This window comes from Drosophila novamexicana, unplaced genomic scaffold (assembly GCF_003285875.2).
Source record: "Drosophila novamexicana strain 15010-1031.04,08,12 unplaced genomic scaffold, DnovRS2.1 tig00000387-arrow-pilon, whole genome shotgun sequence".
Lineage (NCBI taxonomy): Eukaryota > Metazoa > Arthropoda > Insecta > Diptera > Drosophilidae > Drosophila > Drosophila novamexicana.
This window is the reverse complement of record NW_020824800.1, coordinates 914,397-931,466: the sequence shown is the minus strand read 5'-3', so window position 1 is coordinate 931,466 and position 17,070 is coordinate 914,397. Positions and strand designations below refer to the sequence as shown.

Sequence of the window (17,070 nt, the reverse complement as noted above, 5' to 3'; positions counted from 1 at the left end):
AATTTTTGCCGCATGTTCACGAACCATAAAATTTCTGTTACCCATGCCACAGTGTTGCCCATCCACCCCGCCAGCCACATCCTTTCTATTGCTTTTTCGGAAATTCTGATTTTGACTGCTTGGCATACACGGCGTATACTTGTTATAAGCGCCTTTCGGTGCCAAGCTGAAAATCGTTCTTCCTGTTGTCCGCCATTTGGCAGACAAAAATATTAACGATAAATGTTGCCCATTGCTAAATTTGTCGTACAACAGTTTTACGTTATTTTTATTGTTATTTGGTTGCTTATGCGTGTGTTTTTTCCGCTTTGATTTTAACTATTTGTCTTGCGTTGACTCGATACTTTTCATCGATTTATAATGCCTAGAAAATGACATTAACTATTTCCATTCCAATTTCGCATACATTCTCAACATTACTTGAATTTACGACTAACTATTCATTTCAATTTTTCTTTTTTTTTTTAATGAAGAGTTCAAATATTTTAAGGAAAATTCTTGTAACTACTCTTTAAAAGACTGATATCGATATTTTATACAGAACTGACTTTGAAAAATATGTATTCTGTTTCAACTGTCTTAAGATTGGGCTCCTGCTCAGAAATTAAATGGAATTTCAGTACGAGACGGTTGAGCTTAAGCCCGCCTGAATCCAGAATATACTTTATACTTTGATCCAGCTGTTTTGGTAATCAGTAAAAGTACATTTCGTAGGCGTACACGAGCTGGCTTTAAGTGGCATTACAGCTGAGTGGCTTAAGCATTAGCACACATCAAAATGCAAAGTAATTAAAAAGGCCAACGACAAAAACAGACAACGAAATTACTGAAATTACATGACGCAAGAAGAGCAACAACAACAATGACAATGATTGTCGGCCGTAATGCAATTTAATGGCCAACAGAAGCCAATGGCCGTAACCACAGAATGGCCGGGATGAGTTTGAAGTGTTGCAGATATTGGTCAAAAGTGCCGCCGCACAGACAGCTGGACACGCCAGCAATGCGAGATAAACGCCCACAGAAGCAGTTATCGGCCAGGACATGGACGGACACAGGACGCTGGACACCAAAGTTGAGCTGGAAACAGCCAGCGACAAAGTGCGCTCACATAATAATAATGGAAATAATTTAACTTATTGGATTTTAATGGGATTACATATGCGCAACACGGACAGCTTCGGGTATTAAAACTTGGTCAACTTTGTCAGAGTTCGTGCGACTGTGTATAATGGCCTCTGTTAAAGTCAAAGCCAGTGATGACGGTATGGTCAATCATCGCTGATTACAATGGCGACATCTTCTTTATATAGAAGGCTAGAAAAGGTTCAAAAAGGTTTGGCATGTGCTGATACTCACTAATAAAAACCCTATACGTCGAAAAATCGCGAAAAAAAAAAACATTTCAATGAAACTCTTCTTTACTCGAGGGTTGTTAGGTATTTTTTCGGACTCAAATTTGTTCCTAAAATTCTTTATGAAAATTTTTGGGGAATTTATGATTCCTCGGTGCGGATCAAAAGTTGTTTGACGATAACAGCCTCTGATTTGTTCGTTTACCAACCGTTCGGCTTCAAAATAATTTTTAAAAATTTGGAAGAGTTTTGGAGATTAGCATAGAGAGAGATTACACTCAAGAACTGATTGAAAGAGAGTGAAAAGTTAAGGCATATATAAGTATAAACAAGTAAGAGAGTCTAGTCGGAAGCTCCCGACTAGGGGATACCCTGAACCCTCTTCTTCCAACATCAAATGCATACTCTAGCCCTTATTATTTACCAAAAAACAGGATATCGATATCGATTATTTTCGATATTTTTTATCGATTGCTTGGAAACGGAGTAAGTTATCGATTATCGGAATTATCGGATTACTTTCTCGCATATCCTTGAGAATTAGTCAAATATAATGTTCTTACACATAACTTGATCAAATACCGAAAATACGCTCTATATATTTTTAGATATCTTATAATGTTCATAAAATCAGATTTGTAAATTCGAAGTTAAAATTTAATTATTTTTGCATTATTGTAGCTTTAAAATGCTAAATGTAGCACTATCATTATATGTGTTAATCTAGAAATCTTGACCTTTCAATCAAATATCAAGAATTTGTTAATTTGTATAAACTTTAATGTTGGTGCTTTTCTGCTTAAATGGAAACTAATGTACACATGCAGCAGCCCCATCTTGACAGCCTGCCACTGTGTGCCGTGTAAACCATATCCATTTCCTGGCACTGCAGCACCTCCTGCTGCTAATGCTGCCGCAGCTGCTCTAGTTAAGGCAACTGCAAATGCTGGTGGGAAAATGTTGTACATGTCTCTGGCACGTTTGACTGTTAAGCCTGTGTCTGGCTGTGTTTTAAACATTTAAACATGGCCAGCTGGCTGATCTACTGTTGGGCCAACTTTAACCAGTTGCCAGGCAGTGGCAAAAAGTTTGTCCCGTCAGTCAGTCATCAGCGCGTGGCCACAACTAACCACATGCCACATCATTTCCAGGCGCAAACTGCCGCGAGGCGCGTCGCATCCAGCCATGTGAATGTTGCAGCCCAGGCAGTTGGGCATACGCATTTTGGTGTGAGTGAAAATGATACTCGAGCAGGAAGCTCATTATTAAAAGGGTACCCGCGTGTTTTTTTGTATACCCTGTATACCTGTGTGAATGTGTGTAACCAGCAAAAGGAGAAGCATCAACAGCCTATTTTGTCTGTCTGTCTATCGGACCGTCCGTCTGTACATTCCCGTATTGATAAGTTAGTAACAGTTTAAGTTAGTTAACGAACAATTGAGCAAAAAATATATATGTGTTCTATGTTTAAGCCTCAAATATATCGGACTAGTCGGACACTCCCAGCCAGAAGTCGTTTTTTTTTATTGTGCGGTCTCCGCAGTTACTGACCACATTTTAGCTTCATTTACAGTTATTTGTTGCGTTGTCTCATCTAGCTTTTGTGTTTCGGTTTGCACATAGGTACAATAGACCCACTTGTTCAGTTTGTCCGTCCAACGTCGGGCCAACTACAACTTGGCCCAAACGCAAAAACCGCAAATTCAATTTTGGTTTGCAGCCTACAACGTTATTGCAACGATTTGTTGTTGTTGTCGCTTCTGTTGTGTCCTTTTAATGCAATTTATGTAAAGTGTTTTACATGTTTTGTGCGCCTTTCACCGCAAACGATCTTTTGTGATATAAATCTGACGTTGAAATGGAAAGGGAGTGTAATTGGTTTTTTCTTTTAAATTTCCTGCGCACTGCTTGCACTGCCTGCCTGTCGTAGCCTGTAAACTGCTTGTTCATGTTGCCGTGCGCACAAAGCAGTTGATATATTATATAAGGTCGACCACTCAATACACTACCTACACCGCCTACCTATACAGATTATGCAAATGAATCAAAAGTTAAATACACTTTTGTTTCACAGAAATCGTCAGAAATCTATAAATTATTAAATACATAACTAAATTAAGCCGGTTGATTAAGTTTCCGTAAAGCTTGCGTTTCTTGTGCCCTGTGCAATTGGCCTTAAGAACCGTGAAAAGTATATATAATTTCTCTTTTGAACTTTAAAAATTGGATTTTAAATTGAAATTTTCATCGTGTCTTAATATAAAATACAATTTATTTAAATACCATACAGCTGTTTTCTTTTATGGAATTTAAATAGACTTTAAAATATTAAGTGCGGGATAGAATGTAATAAATGTTTCCTCGATAATTATAAATTATTTCGACTATTCGAACATATTTAAAAACCATGTTTATTTAAGCAAATTGCTTTAAGTTGTTCTCCTTTTTTTTGCATTTATTGCTATTTAATTCAAATTGAAGGGGAATTGCAATTGAATTGGACACATTTAGATGGTTTGACTGTATTTCTTTTTTATACGCCTGCGGGTTCTGTCGTTCAATATTGGGCTTATCGTCTTCCATACCTTCGCAGATAATTACATTTTGTATTGCCACCTTTAGTTCGTGCGGCGTTTTTCCAATTACCGTCGAAAGGTTGGGTAAGTTTTTAAAAAAATCGGCAGTATCTGTTATCTTATGATCAATTGCTTTTGAAGCCTTGTCATCGAAACTCTGCAACCAATCGTATATTTTCTCACCATTACTTGAGGCTATTTCTGGGCTGATCTTATTTACTTTGGCTGTATTATCGGCCTTACCGACTTTATTAGCCAGTTTTAAGGCATCGGCAATTAACTTATTTTCTAATTCGCAATCGGTGCCCGACTCAATCTTTCCCCTGCTATCATTGATTTTGTTAATAGTCTTGACTTGCTCGGCTAAGGGCTTAAAGAGCATTTCTCGCTGACGCTCGTAGACCTCCTGGGCCGAGCTAAGCGGGACGCCCTGGAGCTACACAGAAAAAATGATGGGATAAAATAAATTATAAATATAATAAAAAATGTACCTCGTTGGTTTGAGTTTGAAGCCGCTCATTCATAATCGGTTGACTAGACTTTGATCTATTGGGTGGCTGCCGTTGATATGGACGTGATCTATCCTGACATGGGCGTGGATAAGTTTTAATCTGTTGTTCCAGAATCTTGTGCGGCAGTGGAAATTGTTGTTGCAGTTGATCTTTCGATTGTGGCTGCAGCGTTTGCTCCATGGACTGATAGCTACCAGGCCAATGAGGCTGCGGTTTTCGATGTTGCTGAAAATGTTGTTGTTGTTGTTGTTGTTGTTGTTGTTGATGTTGTTGTTGTTGTTGCTGCTCTTCTTCTCCTTGTGGAACATTCTGTGACTGCTGCAACAGATTCTTTTCCACACCTTGTTTACTTTGCTGTGTCGGTGGCTGCTGTTGTAGCACTTGCTTCGGCTGTTGAACCGGAATGTATTGCCTTTGTTCATGTGCTAGTCTGGATGTCTACATGAATTTAAATATTGCATATTAATAAAATAGCCAGTTTCCTAAAAGAATGTTTATTTAATTACCGACCTTTTGCGGAACTAAATGTTGCTGTTGTTGTGGCTGTTGCAGTTGCTGTTGTTGCGGTTGTTGCAGTTGTTGTTGTTGTGGTTGTTGATGTTGGTGCTGCTGCGGAATATTTTCCTGTCCAGGTTTCCAGTCAGGCTGTGTATTCTTCACGGAGCCAAGCGAATCAGAGCTGCTCTTTGTTGTCTGTTGTCCAGGTTTTAGGCGTGGTATACGTAACATGGATATCGACTCCGACATGCCAGGTATTTTGACTGGTTGCTGCTTCGCGGGTTGAGGTTTAGCTGGAGGATTGCTTTTAGCAATTGGCAGCTGCAGTTGGTTGACATGTGCTCGCGTTAGTTGCTCTATCTAAAAACAAATACACAGAAATTATTGGTTAGGAAAATATTATAAATCTTTTACGTCAACTGCAGTTACACTTTGAATTCTTATGTAGGGCTCCGAGGTAGACAGCATGCATTTCCAGAACTCCTCGTAGTTTTCCTGCCATTCTGCATAGGTATATTTGTCAATGCCCGTTTGAGTTACAATCTGGCTCCACATGCGTTTAATATCCGCCTTTTTCAGTCTGCATGCCTCCATTATTATAAGCGCCTTATTGGGATGCGTTACCTTTTTCCCAAACTCAATTAGCAGGCTTCAAGCAAGGCCTACTGCCATTGAATTTATATTTTAATACTTTTACAATGCTATTATGATAGTTTAATCGATAGACAGATAGATTAATGGACTGTTCCGAAAATAGATCCATCACAAAAATAATTTAATCAAGAAAAACATATCTAACATTTTGTTAATTTTCAATATTTATTGCAAATTCAATTTCGTTATCTTGTTTTGCCTAGCTACATATGCAAACTCTCATTATATATGCATGTATAACAATCAATATATTCATGTTTTCACTAGTATATTTCAAATACATATAATATTATTAAATTGTTCATTTTTACATTCGTAAGCAGCAAACGCAGTATTCGTATATACATTTATGTATTTTTGTATATGCTTTGTATAAATATTTGATTTTAATTTGCAATAAGAAAACTATTAATTCAAAATTTGTATATGCGTTACTTACTTGAGTTTTTATATTGGATGTATAATATGGTACTTTTGATTTAGTTGAGAGTAGAACATGTTGATTAGTGTTGTATGTGTGAGAAACTGTGTAAATAAAACGATAATCAATTTAATTGGAATGAATTGAATTTGAATACGAAATTTAAATAACATGGAGTGCTAGTCCTCAATACTTATTAGTTTATAGATTTGGCCAATTGTTTTTGCTATTTAGCACATCGATTACAACAGCAATACATACACATAGACATTAGATTAGTAAATAATACGTATAGTTACTAGAATTTAGTATTTTTGATATGATCATGAATCACAACAATGTGTTATCAATATCTATTTAATATACAATGTTTTAGTTGGGCGTAATATCAATGAAGAATTACATAGTTACATATACAGGTAGCAATACATTCATTTGATTTACTCGTTTTAAAATAATTAACAATGTACTATAAATATATGTAAATGTATATATATATATATATATTTTAAAAATTGCTGCTTTAAAAGTCTAAGCAATAATAATAAAACAAAAACAATAAAAAAAAGAATGAAACATTTTGTAAAAGGAAAACATTCTTTGGAACAGTAGCAAATGTCGTTATCTAGCTTAAAAATAATAAAACAAATACAAATATTTATAGTATAGTTTATAATAGTATAGTATATAGTTTAACTATGTACGTAAGTATATGACGACGAACGGCAACGTGAATAGTGTCCGTATTCAGTACGGCTCAGTCTTCTGCTAAACTCAACGCAGTGATTGATGATTAAAACCAAATGACAAATATCGAGGACGTGTTTTACATAGCATTGGCATTGACTATGCATACTAAGCTTAGGCGTTATTGTTCTCGCCGCAGCATTGTATGCAGTCCATGCAGTTGTGCTACCTGTTGCCATCATTCTTCCGGCTTATATTCGATGAGGTCAGTTGTATCTATAAAGGAAAAACAGCATTAAGTGGCAGCCTTTTAGGTTTGCAGTTGGAAATACAAATGGGTATTTAAGTGTGTATGTTTTACATAAGCAAGGTTCATGCGTGCAATAAGTGACTGACCTTTAGTCCTTGCATTATTATTTGTGTTATTCTTAACGCTAACGTGTTTTAACTTCTCACGCACAACAACAAGTACAAAACGTGTAAAGTGACAAAAACATACAAACAACATTTAGAGGTGTACAGATAGAGATGACAATTAAATGAGTGTGGGTTTGTATATCAGTGCAATGTAATATTGAAAAAAAGAAATGCATGCACACCTGCAGTGAGCGTATAGTATCCAGCAATGCTTTCTTCTCTTCTAGCAATATGCTTATGTCATCCTGTGCTGCCTTTAAATACGACCGTAAGACATCTGTTTCCTGTTTAGTCTTCTGCCTGTTATGCATTTGAGAATTCAAGTTAATTGTAATGCTTATCATTCCAAAGCGCAACACACTAACCTATAATTATCTGTGTTGATTTTGGAATCGACAAGTTGTTTGCGCATGTGCTCATTGTCCAGCTTCATTTGCTGCATGACAAGCTGCATAGAAAGCAGCTCTCGATCACGTTCGCGTGGAATTCCACGCAACACGCCACCTAATGCCTGATGCTGCTCAAAAGTCATGTTTGTATCTGCAAATGTAACAAGTTTTTAAAAATGTTAAATAGCATGATAAAGACTTATACTCGCCTATGGGCTGTATATTGATTTGACCACTCTTGTCGCGCTCCAAGTGCATGCGACCGATGCACAGATTAATAGGCACTGGGCCCGGTGAAGTAATATTGACGGGCGGGCGATCTTCCAACAAATTAATACGCACGTTTTCCAGATTTATCTAATTAAAAATGTAAGACAAATCAGTAATTATAAATATTTTAGATTTTAAAAGAACTCTACCGTAAGGGGCATGGGCGATGAAATAATCTCATCCTCAGCCAGATCACCCAGACCTATAACTGTGCTCATGGACAGATCTATATTAATGTCCTTAACGTGTATCTCGGCATGATGTGTAAACCAGCTATTGTTAAATGAAAATATTAATTCAAAATGATTTCAGCCTAAAATTGGAGACTAACTACCTTTGAATACGTTTGCGATCGATGATGCCTTCGATTTCCTTTGGCATGTTAAGTGTCTCTTCGAGGCGCAGTCTAATGCAGGGCGGCGCTTCTGGATTGTATGGCGCCAGATTCCAGGACTTACAACGCGCTCCAAACTTTGTCTGCAAATGTGCAACAACATAAATCAATATGAACCCATAACCCACATAATAATACTACAGTATTAGTAAGTAGATATGCATGCATACAACTACGAACATGTTAAGCATCAAGCACTCACACACATGCAATATGCTTTATATATATATATATATGTGTGTGTGTGTGCGCGTGTGTGTGTGTGATAGAGGGATTAGGTGTGTTAAATGACGTTAAAGATAGTCTACTAAGCAGAGCTAATTACGAGTTAACTGATTGTGATATTAGGACTAAGATACTGATTCATTTGGCATTAAGGTCTTAAGTAGCGTGCCAATTATTAAGCCAAATTAATTGTTTCTGTTAGTGTTGTCTTTGTTGTGTTCGTTATGAGTATATGCCCAGTTTGGGTGTTAAACGCCTTTAAACCTAAATGAAGGTATAACCAAGCCAATTTGCAACATAAAATCCAAGAAAAAACGATAAATAAAACTAAACACTACAAAAAAATCGATTGAGTACAAACTATACTATATACTTGTTATCTGAAACGCCCAATGGACAGAGGCGTAGAGGCGCATGGAAGAGGCATGCTTAAAAACATTCGTATTAAACAATAAACAATTTCAAAAAGCTGCCTATATTTGAGATTTTTAATATTTTTGGGTAAATTCACGGTTTATATACGATAAGTAACCCGGTTCCAGCTAGCATATTCATATAAACAAATACAATGTAACAACCTTAACTATTGGCCAAAAACGCTTTCAAACTGCAACAGCGCTGGCAAAAAGCCAACCAAAATTTGTAAACTACAATAAAATGTTCAAAAACTGTAAAATTAAAGAAAAAAAAAAGGGCATAAAATATTTGTTTAGTAAGTATATACAAAAGCAGCAAAACAAACCAAAAATTAGCTTTTAGAAAAGAATTTCAATTTTGTAGTTGATCTTTTTTTATACCTTGTTCGCTTGATGCGCGATCTGTTTTGTTGTTGTTGAAGAGTGTTGGTTGTTGTTGTTGTCGTTGTTTTTTATATAATGTGTCATGTAGATGTTGTACGTTAATTTACAAAGTGTTCGTTGTTGATTATAGAGTAAATTATACGTTGAGCACAATATTCGTATTTAATTAGCACACATTGAGATCGTTTTTTTATATGAGTACATATTCGGGTTTTAGAGAAAAGAGAAAATATAATGAGAAAATGATTATATGAGAAGTTTATCTTACAGTCATAATAATTTTAATTATTGTATTTTTTTTTTTTTTTCTTAATATTTAAATTAATCGGAGCATGCAGAATACGTTACGGAAAGTTGAGCAAATAACACTTAATTTAGAGTCGGCAAAAGGTTCAAAGAAAATATTTGAGAATTTAAAGAAACGTAACGAACTGATTTGCTTATATACAAAACATAAGTCATATAATAAAAGAAATATGTAGGCACTCCAAATAAAAATATAACGTAAATTAAAGTAAGAAAACTTAAAATCTTGCGCACCTGCAACTCATCCCAGGGTATAGCGCCACACTCATCACAAGAAATGGCAGCCACTTGCAGACGCACCGAGGACTTTGGACCCTCCTGCTGGCGTATGAGCTCCACAGTGGTCAATCTATGTTTTCAAAAATAGCTTTGATTAAGTCGCTGAATTATCAAACTACGTAGCGTGCAATTGCAACCTAAAGGTGGCCATGGAGACCAGATCCCGTCGACGCCAGGTGCTTGCCTCTGAGGGCTCCGAGGGCGAGGACATGTTTGTCTTATAGCTGCTAGGCTCCTCGTACACCTCACTGGCTACCTCGACTGGAGAGGCCTTCATATTGTTGTCAGTCGTAAATGGATTGAGACGGAACATAACATCCATGCAGTCCATGGTCTTGTCGTCGCCCATTACTATGGCAAAGTTCTCTGAATCGGAGCTTATGTCACTTTGTACAGAGAAGGTATCACTGGCATCATCGTTGGGCGTGCCCGATTTAATGGCCGAATCAATGGAAGTCATAAAACTGGAGAAGCCCTTCTTCATGGATAGCAGACCCGAGTTAATCTCTTTGGTAATGCTAGGCACAGCGTCGGTACCGGCACCAGGGCGCACTGTGCTCTTTAAGCTCTTCGAGGCAGATGATATTGATTGCGATTGCATGGAGATGCCAGTGTCAGGCCGTGAGCCCTGACTCGGCGTTGAGGAAGCCAAGGTTGGAGTGCTCTGGATTTGCACATTGTAGCTGCAAATATAAATCGAATTAGTGGGTTTCTAAACAGATTAACGAAATTATGATTACCCATGCGTATTGGGATTGGATGTATGAATGCCACTGTCAAAGGGCGGATCATTGGTCACTGGAGATGGTGTTTCTACGCTTCCAAATGTATTACTTTTCAGCTGTTCCAGCGGAGGTGGTGTGGGCCATGTTATATTTGTACCTGTGAAAATTGTGATTGTTTTATACGAATCGTGCCGAGTTTCCGATTAATTTACAATATTTTATATGCACTATTTAGTTATTGCGTTAGTTTAGTACAAAACATGCAAGATTATTTATGTGGAAGTGTTTTTGCAAGCCAAATAGAATTTAACTTCTTTAAAAATTGTAATATTTATTTAATCAAAGATGATTTTACTTTATCACAATACACAATATATATACAAAGGTTGAAATCACCGTGACTCTTCTATCGTGCTAATACTACGTGATAATAGCAAGATTATAAAAAATGTTTTCATTGAGATTGTGTATTTACAAAAATTGGTTCTTTTACTTCCATCAGGCCTTTAAAAACACCCATTATATGTTAACAGTTAGTGGTTTGAAGTCCTACAAAAATCCTACATTTTGACTTATAAAAGTTTTTTAATAGTAAATAAGCAAAAGTACAGCATAGAAAGCAAAAAAACAAAATATACAGAAAAAGTTCCTAACTAGGAGTTTAAGAACGGTGAGTTGGACTGGTTAGGAAGCACGAATCAGTGAAAACTACTTGTGAGATTTTGTTAGTATTTGGTTTTTCGTGATAACTATTGCTATAGATCGAACCGATCACTAGGCAGAAACAATTCTTTGGTTAGTTTCGTTTACTAGCGCTTAGTTGTTAAATTTAAAACTAAAGAGTTGTTAAGGAGAGACAACAAAAGAAATAAATTTCTTACTATTCATGTGTAAATCATCACCCAAACTAGCTGAATCGGGTAAGACACTTTCAGCATCACCACCACTCGATTCCTTACCAGGTGTTGGCGATGGCATCACAAGCGTCACCTCAATCTGTGGCACAACACAGCCAAATATGATGGACTTTTGTTGATTTTGCTGTACCAAGTTAAGAAAGAAACACCAAGTTAGTTGCATATGGCTTTAAGGTGTGCGTGTGCGTGTGTGTGGCAGACGAACCTTTTGCAAGATGCGTTCCGCGTCCAAGTTAAGGAACGTGGACATTTCATTGAACTCCTCTGCTAGACGCAGCAGAAACAACAATTGATAGTGATCGATTTGCAGGCTAACCAAATTCGATATATGTGCAATCGCATGAACATCAGCGCAACGTTCGATGGGCGTGGAAGAATTCGTTGCGGGTGGCTGCAAAACGCGCACATCCTCATCGCTAAGGAAGGGATTGCGTGGCAATGGTGGCAACGAAGGCAGTGGCGCTAGTCCCATGCTCTCCATGTGCGAGCTGGCAGTGCTTTGTCGCCTGCCCAGTTCCAACTGTGCCTGTGCCTGTGCCTGAGCTGCGCCTCCGGCATGCAGCCAGAGCGTAATGGGCACTGCATCCACAAATGGTATGGATTTATTGGGGCCTAACGAGCGAGCGCCCAGAAAATCCACCCAAATGGGATCCAATTTAATGCACCAGACATCACGCGGCTCCGACCACATGGCATAGCGTGACAGGCACTGAGTGGATGCGGAACGCGGTAGATGCGTCTGCGTTGGTGACATGGGTGCTGACATTATGCTCACATCTGAGGCGGCCACGTGCGATAAAATGCGATCCGTAACAATGCACATGTCACCCTCGACGGAGGGAAAGCCGGAGCCAAAGACCAGCGAGCCCTCCTGTAGTGAGTGCAGCGCCTGAGCCAAATCCGCACGTGAGCTCCCCATCTCACGTATGTTGGTGAGGGCAAAGCGAGAGATTTGGATTTGCATTGTTTTGGGGCGATCCTTTTGGTTGGGCGCATCCAGCGCCGCTTCCATGACCACGCGCGGCATAATAGCTTCCACCTTGACATCCATGTACATCAGATTTGGCTCCTGTTCAACGCTAAGCGCAGCGGCCATCTGTGTACCATTGGAGCCATTCGAGGCATTGGAAGCAATGGAGCCGCGAGAGCTCTGCGGCTGGTCCTGCAACGTGGCCTGGGAGCCGACGCTGGTGCGTAGCAAACTCTCGTGCAGATTCAAGCCAAACGAGTTCAACCACAATATCGAGCTGAGATCAAAATGCACTTGCAGCGGGTTAATGTGCACAAACATCTTTGAAGGCGGCACTGCAAGATATCAAAAATCAATCAATTAGTTTCTAAATGATCATTTAGCATGAATAAAATACTTACGCGGAAAAACAAAATCACCGGGATAGTAGAAGTATGTGTACTCAGCGTGCACTATGGGCATCTCGGCGGGAAACGAGTAACGATCCTTATCACCTGCAATAAGAGATATTTGTCAGTCGAATTGATCAAAAAATCACTCCAACCTGACTACAAATGAAACACACAAAGTATTTTGGCATAGGCTAGAATCAATAGATCATACGTTAATCTCCTAAGATATTTATTTGTAGTTCAAGTTGATAAATGGTAAATAGTTGACCCACTTGTAAAACATTTCATTTAAAACAAGTCAATGAACAATCTTTTAAATAAAACACTAAAACCTCAATGTGGGATAATCTATTTTAAATATCCCTCAACCTGAATTGAGTTTGTCACATAAACTGCTAAATACAATTTAGGGTTGATCTATTAATTCCGCCCGTTGCCCACAAGCGCAATGTTTGCATGATATTCACCTGAGGATTTGTTTTTCCTTTTGTGTTGTGCTACAATAACAACAGAATGACAAAAACAGGCACAACAAACAACAAAAGCGTTTTACAAACGTGACAATTTGATGATGAGGATGTCATGACGGCAAATAAAAACATGTGAATTGTGTTAAAAGTACAACAAAAGGAACAAAGCAGAGAACAAGAGAAAGAGAAATTCGCGAAAATTCATTAGTTAAGCGGTGTAAGCTTAGGTTTCGAGGTGTATATGTGTGCGAGTCTGTGTGATGCTTTAAATATTAATGTACATTTTTTTTATATTTAAAAAGCGCACTTTTTGTTATATAGTACAGTAATGTTATTCTTATCGTTATTATTCTTGTCCCGCTGCAACTGTTAAAAATTGAATACGTATTTATGTATTTATATGTGTGTGTGTTTGATTTTTGAATGTGGAGAAATGGAGTATGCCAATTGACTCTTACCTGAGACAAACTCTTTGGGCATTTGCTTTTTGCCTGACGTAGTCACGCGATACAACGTAAAATCTTCGATTCTCAGTATGAAGCAGGAGCTCATCAGCTTGGCCAGATTCTCCAGAGTACTGCGCTGCTGGGCTGCTTGCGTGTACTGACTGCTAGCCGAGGCATTGCCCGAGCCGCCAACCGAGCCTGAACCGGAGCCGGAGCCGCCGGCAGCCGCTGCTGCAGTGGGCGTGCTGCTGCCATTAGAGCCGAGACCGCCGTTGCCGTATTGTGAGCCCAGCAGCGAGGCATTCAGCATAATAGGTGAAGCGGGCGCGCTGCGGTTCAGCGGTGCATGGGTTGCCGGTCGATTTGGCTGACTGAGATTGAGCACTGCCTCACGAAAGGCATTTAGCGATTCTTTAAGCCACAGCGCAGGCGCCACCGACGCCTCCTTGTACTTGGCCCAGTGTGAGCGATCCGATTTGGCCAAATGATAGGGATAGTAATCCACCTGAAACGCAGTCACAGATACCTGCAGGGCACCGCCCTTGTCCAGGTCAGGATAACTCGAACGTCCATCGCCTTCATCGTCGCACAAGTGCAAATCAATGCGTTGACTAAAGAAATGATACGACGTTTCGCGTACATCGAATGCATTGAACATCCGTTGTGCCGTTGTCGTGTGTACCGATTCCGAGAGGCGATTCTGTTGCTGTGCCACCTGCGCCTGGTATTCAGGCAGAGTCTAAACGAGGGCGATCAAAAGTATATGTTAATTATTAGCCAAATCCACATATTTTCCAATTCTACGGACCTGAAGTTTGCGCGCTGCCTTTGTCTTTTGTGTGGCATGCGTGGCTGCCTTGATTAATCCCGAAAGTGAGTCGACGAAATGGAGCGCTGCCTTCAGCTGCGAATCGGTCAGCACCCACAGCAGATCATCCAGTATGAGGACCAGTCGCGAAGCCAACAAACTGCAATCCGCTAGACGTTTGCGAATGGTAATACGACAACGCGCATGGTTCGTCAGCAAACGGAGCGGAGTCAGCGATTTGTCCTGAGTGGAGCTGGCCTCGATGCGCACCGTTTGCCAAGAGAGCTCTTTAAAAATTAGTATGATGCCCTTATGGGCATCTTTAAGGCGCGTCAAACGCAAATCGGCGTTAGCCCACTTTGGCGTCTTGGACTCCACGCGTATGCGCGACATTTGCACGGAGGCGGTGAATGCGGCACTCACAAAATTCACATTGACCGTGTTCACCACAATGGTGATGCCGTCAACGACCTTGTGTATGAAGCTGTATTTACCCTGAGGCACTTGCGGAAGCGCTGCGGCTGTAGCGTTCCCTACGCCAGCATCGCGCGTTGTGGGATTGCAGGTCTCGATGGTAATGCGCACCTCGTCGAGCGTCTATTCGAAATGGCGTAAGAGATTACCAACTTGTTCAGATCGCATACAAACTGTCAACTTACCAATGTTATGGGCACGCTTTTAAGCTTGGTCCAGCTGATTCGAAATGATACATGATTGCACCAGGCTGATGTCAGGCGCAGCCAACTGGGCAGCTCCAATAGCTCGGTGAGCACACGCTCATCCAATTCTAGATTCGACAGCTCACCCTCGCCGCGAAATGTGCTCAAATTGATTTTGTCCGATGAAAGATTCTTCGTGTAGCTAATAAGTTGAGATATAAGCGGATAGATATTAACGAGGCCTAATTAAGATTGTTCCAAGATGTTTATTTCCGCGTCAACTGGTGACCCGTCAGTTGCCATCAATTGACCCATTTCAAATTAATCATTTGCGTGCATAATTGAAATCTGAATATTGATTGAATTGGGCGGATTTGTAGTTTCTAGTTTTTCAAAACATATCTGAGTTTTACGCGAATCAAGAAATATTAAATTTCCTTATAAACAAAACAGGAGAGAAATGAGGCAACAAGTTGATTTTGTTTGCAGCTTAACTGCGTATGATGCACTAATACTAATGCACTTTATGGGTCGCAGATGCTTTCTTCTGCCTTTTACATACAATACCGTTATACCCATTTTTATGAAGCGTTTCATTTAACCGTTACATATACATATACATATACACATACATATGCATACATATACTCAAGGAGAAAAGAAAACATTACAATGGATCAAAAAACATAAGTTTGGGCCCCAAAAACAGAGCTAATCTGGTTCTGTCATTACTTTCAATTTTTCCTATGTGTACAATTATAAAAACACAAAACTAAGTAAAACATATTGTGAAGTCTAATCAAATTAAAAATATTAACGAATGCAAAAGCCGGTGACCCATTTAATTTTAAGTGTTTTCTTTTTGCTAACAGCTGTAAACACAAGAGAGAGAGAGAGAGAGCGAGAGAGGGAGAGAGAGGGAGGTGCGACCTTTCACTTGTTACTCTTAAGGGGTGGAGTGGGCAACAAATTCTTGTTGTTATGGGTGCAAAGATATACGATAGAGAAACCGCGCACCCCTTCATGCAATTGTTGAGAGGCTGCAAGAAATACACATACATAAACAGTAGCGGGCACAGACACACGCACACACACACACACACACTCAGGGACAACGGCATTTGGACAACAACAACGAGAACAACAGTAATTGAAATAGAGCAACAGCAGCGCTTGGAAAAATCAATTTAATTTCCCTCAGCAACTGGCGCCAGAGTAACCGACCGACCGCTACAAGGCCATAATTAGCATAGAGTTTACAATTCAATTTAATGCTAACTCGTTTATGTATATTGACACTTACATGGACAAATGCTTGAGCAATTGGTTTTTTATCAGCGAGACCATTTTGCGACGTCAGCAGGCGGCGGGCGGGTTCCGATTATCGTGCACTGATCCAAAGATAACAGTAGCAGCAGCAATGATGACGATTAAAAATAATCTCGCAGCAATTTAATGCACTCTCAGCACATTCTATCATTAAAATATAGAGGCACAAAGGAGCACTTGAACTGTTTGCTTTATATGGGAACTTTTAATTCTAGCTGGAGAAATGGCTTTTGTGGAAATAACTTAAGGCCGTTTTCAGCCGTTACGCATGTATAAGAACTTTCGGCATCGGTTTGTTTAGACTACGCGCGTATTAGTCATAATTAATAGAATTTTTTATATTTAGCAAATTCTTATCGCGAACCTTTTCTTGCGTCCAATCGACGCAGATACTGATGGTTAGAGATGCGCATAATCGCTGTACCTGTGACTCAATTTCTGTGACTAACGAATTCGCTCTTCCTAACTTGTACAAACAAAAAGAGAGAGAGAGAGCGAGAGTATTATATTTTTTTTAACATATGCAGCAAAAATAGCACTTACACATTTTATTCTCTTCTCCATTGAATGT

The 17,070-nt window shown here is 39.3% G+C and overlaps 2 protein-coding genes across 6 annotated transcripts; both read right to left on the bottom strand.

Annotated features, from left to right (window-relative positions):
- Positions 1–3,770: 3,770 nt before the first annotated feature.
- On the bottom strand, positions 3,771–5,576 carry LOC115759951 (bromodomain-containing protein DDB_G0280777-like). Its single transcript, XM_030701093.1, has 4 exons — positions 5,371–5,576; positions 4,954–5,301; positions 4,423–4,881; positions 3,771–4,367 (listed from the first exon to the last, which is right to left on the bottom strand). The coding sequence occupies exons 1-4, from the start codon at positions 5,533–5,535 to the stop codon at positions 3,771–3,773; spliced, it is 1,569 nt and encodes a 522-aa protein (XP_030556953.1). The 5' UTR covers positions 5,536–5,576.
- A 1,041-nt stretch (positions 5,577–6,617) lies between these two features.
- Positions 6,618–17,017, bottom strand: LOC115759758 (UHRF1-binding protein 1). 5 transcript variants are annotated; one of them, XM_030700807.1, is made up of 18 exons: positions 16,474–17,017; positions 15,171–15,372; positions 14,512–15,108; positions 13,716–14,442; positions 13,255–13,284; positions 12,797–12,889; positions 11,631–12,730; positions 11,390–11,549; positions 10,524–10,665; positions 9,921–10,466; positions 9,739–9,853; positions 9,196–9,216; positions 8,114–8,256; positions 7,929–8,052; positions 7,719–7,866; positions 7,486–7,660; positions 7,303–7,420; positions 6,618–6,979 (listed from the first exon to the last, which is right to left on the bottom strand). In XM_030700807.1, exons 1-18 carry the CDS (start codon positions 16,515–16,517, stop codon positions 6,929–6,931), a joined length of 4,536 nt encoding a protein of 1,511 aa, XP_030556667.1. In that variant the 5' UTR covers positions 16,518–17,017; the 3' UTR covers positions 6,618–6,928. The 5 variants fall into 5 exon arrangements, with proteins under 5 accessions (XP_030556667.1, XP_030556670.1, XP_030556668.1 ...); XM_030700810.1 differs by having other exon boundaries at positions 11,468–11,549; XM_030700808.1 differs by lacking the exon at positions 9,196–9,216.
- Between the last annotated feature and the right edge of the window lie 53 nt (positions 17,018–17,070).

Excerpts from the sequence above, each read along its gene's own strand:
- LOC115759951 (XM_030701093.1), bottom strand. The coding sequence starts at position 5,535 with ATGGAGGCATGCAGACTGAAAAAGGCGGATATTAAACGCATGTGGAGC. Across the intron at positions 4,882-4,953 it reads AACATTTAGTTCCGCAAAAG|ACATCCAGACTAGCACATGA; the intron begins GTCGGTAATTAA and ends AAATTCATGTAG. Across the intron at positions 4,368-4,422 it reads TTCAAACTCAAACCAACGAG|CTCCAGGGCGTCCCGCTTAG; the intron begins GTACATTTTTTA and ends TTTTCTGTGTAG.
- LOC115759758 (XM_030700807.1), bottom strand. The coding sequence starts at position 16,517 with ATGGTCTCGCTGATAAAAAACCAATTGCTCAAGCATTTGTCCAT. Across the intron at positions 10,467-10,523 it reads TCCAATCCCAATACGCATGG|CTACAATGTGCAAATCCAGA; the intron begins GTAATCATAATT and ends TTATATTTGCAG. Across the intron at positions 7,867-7,928 it reads CATCGCCCATGCCCCTTACG|ATAAATCTGGAAAACGTGCG; the intron begins GTAGAGTTCTTT and ends ATTTTTAATTAG.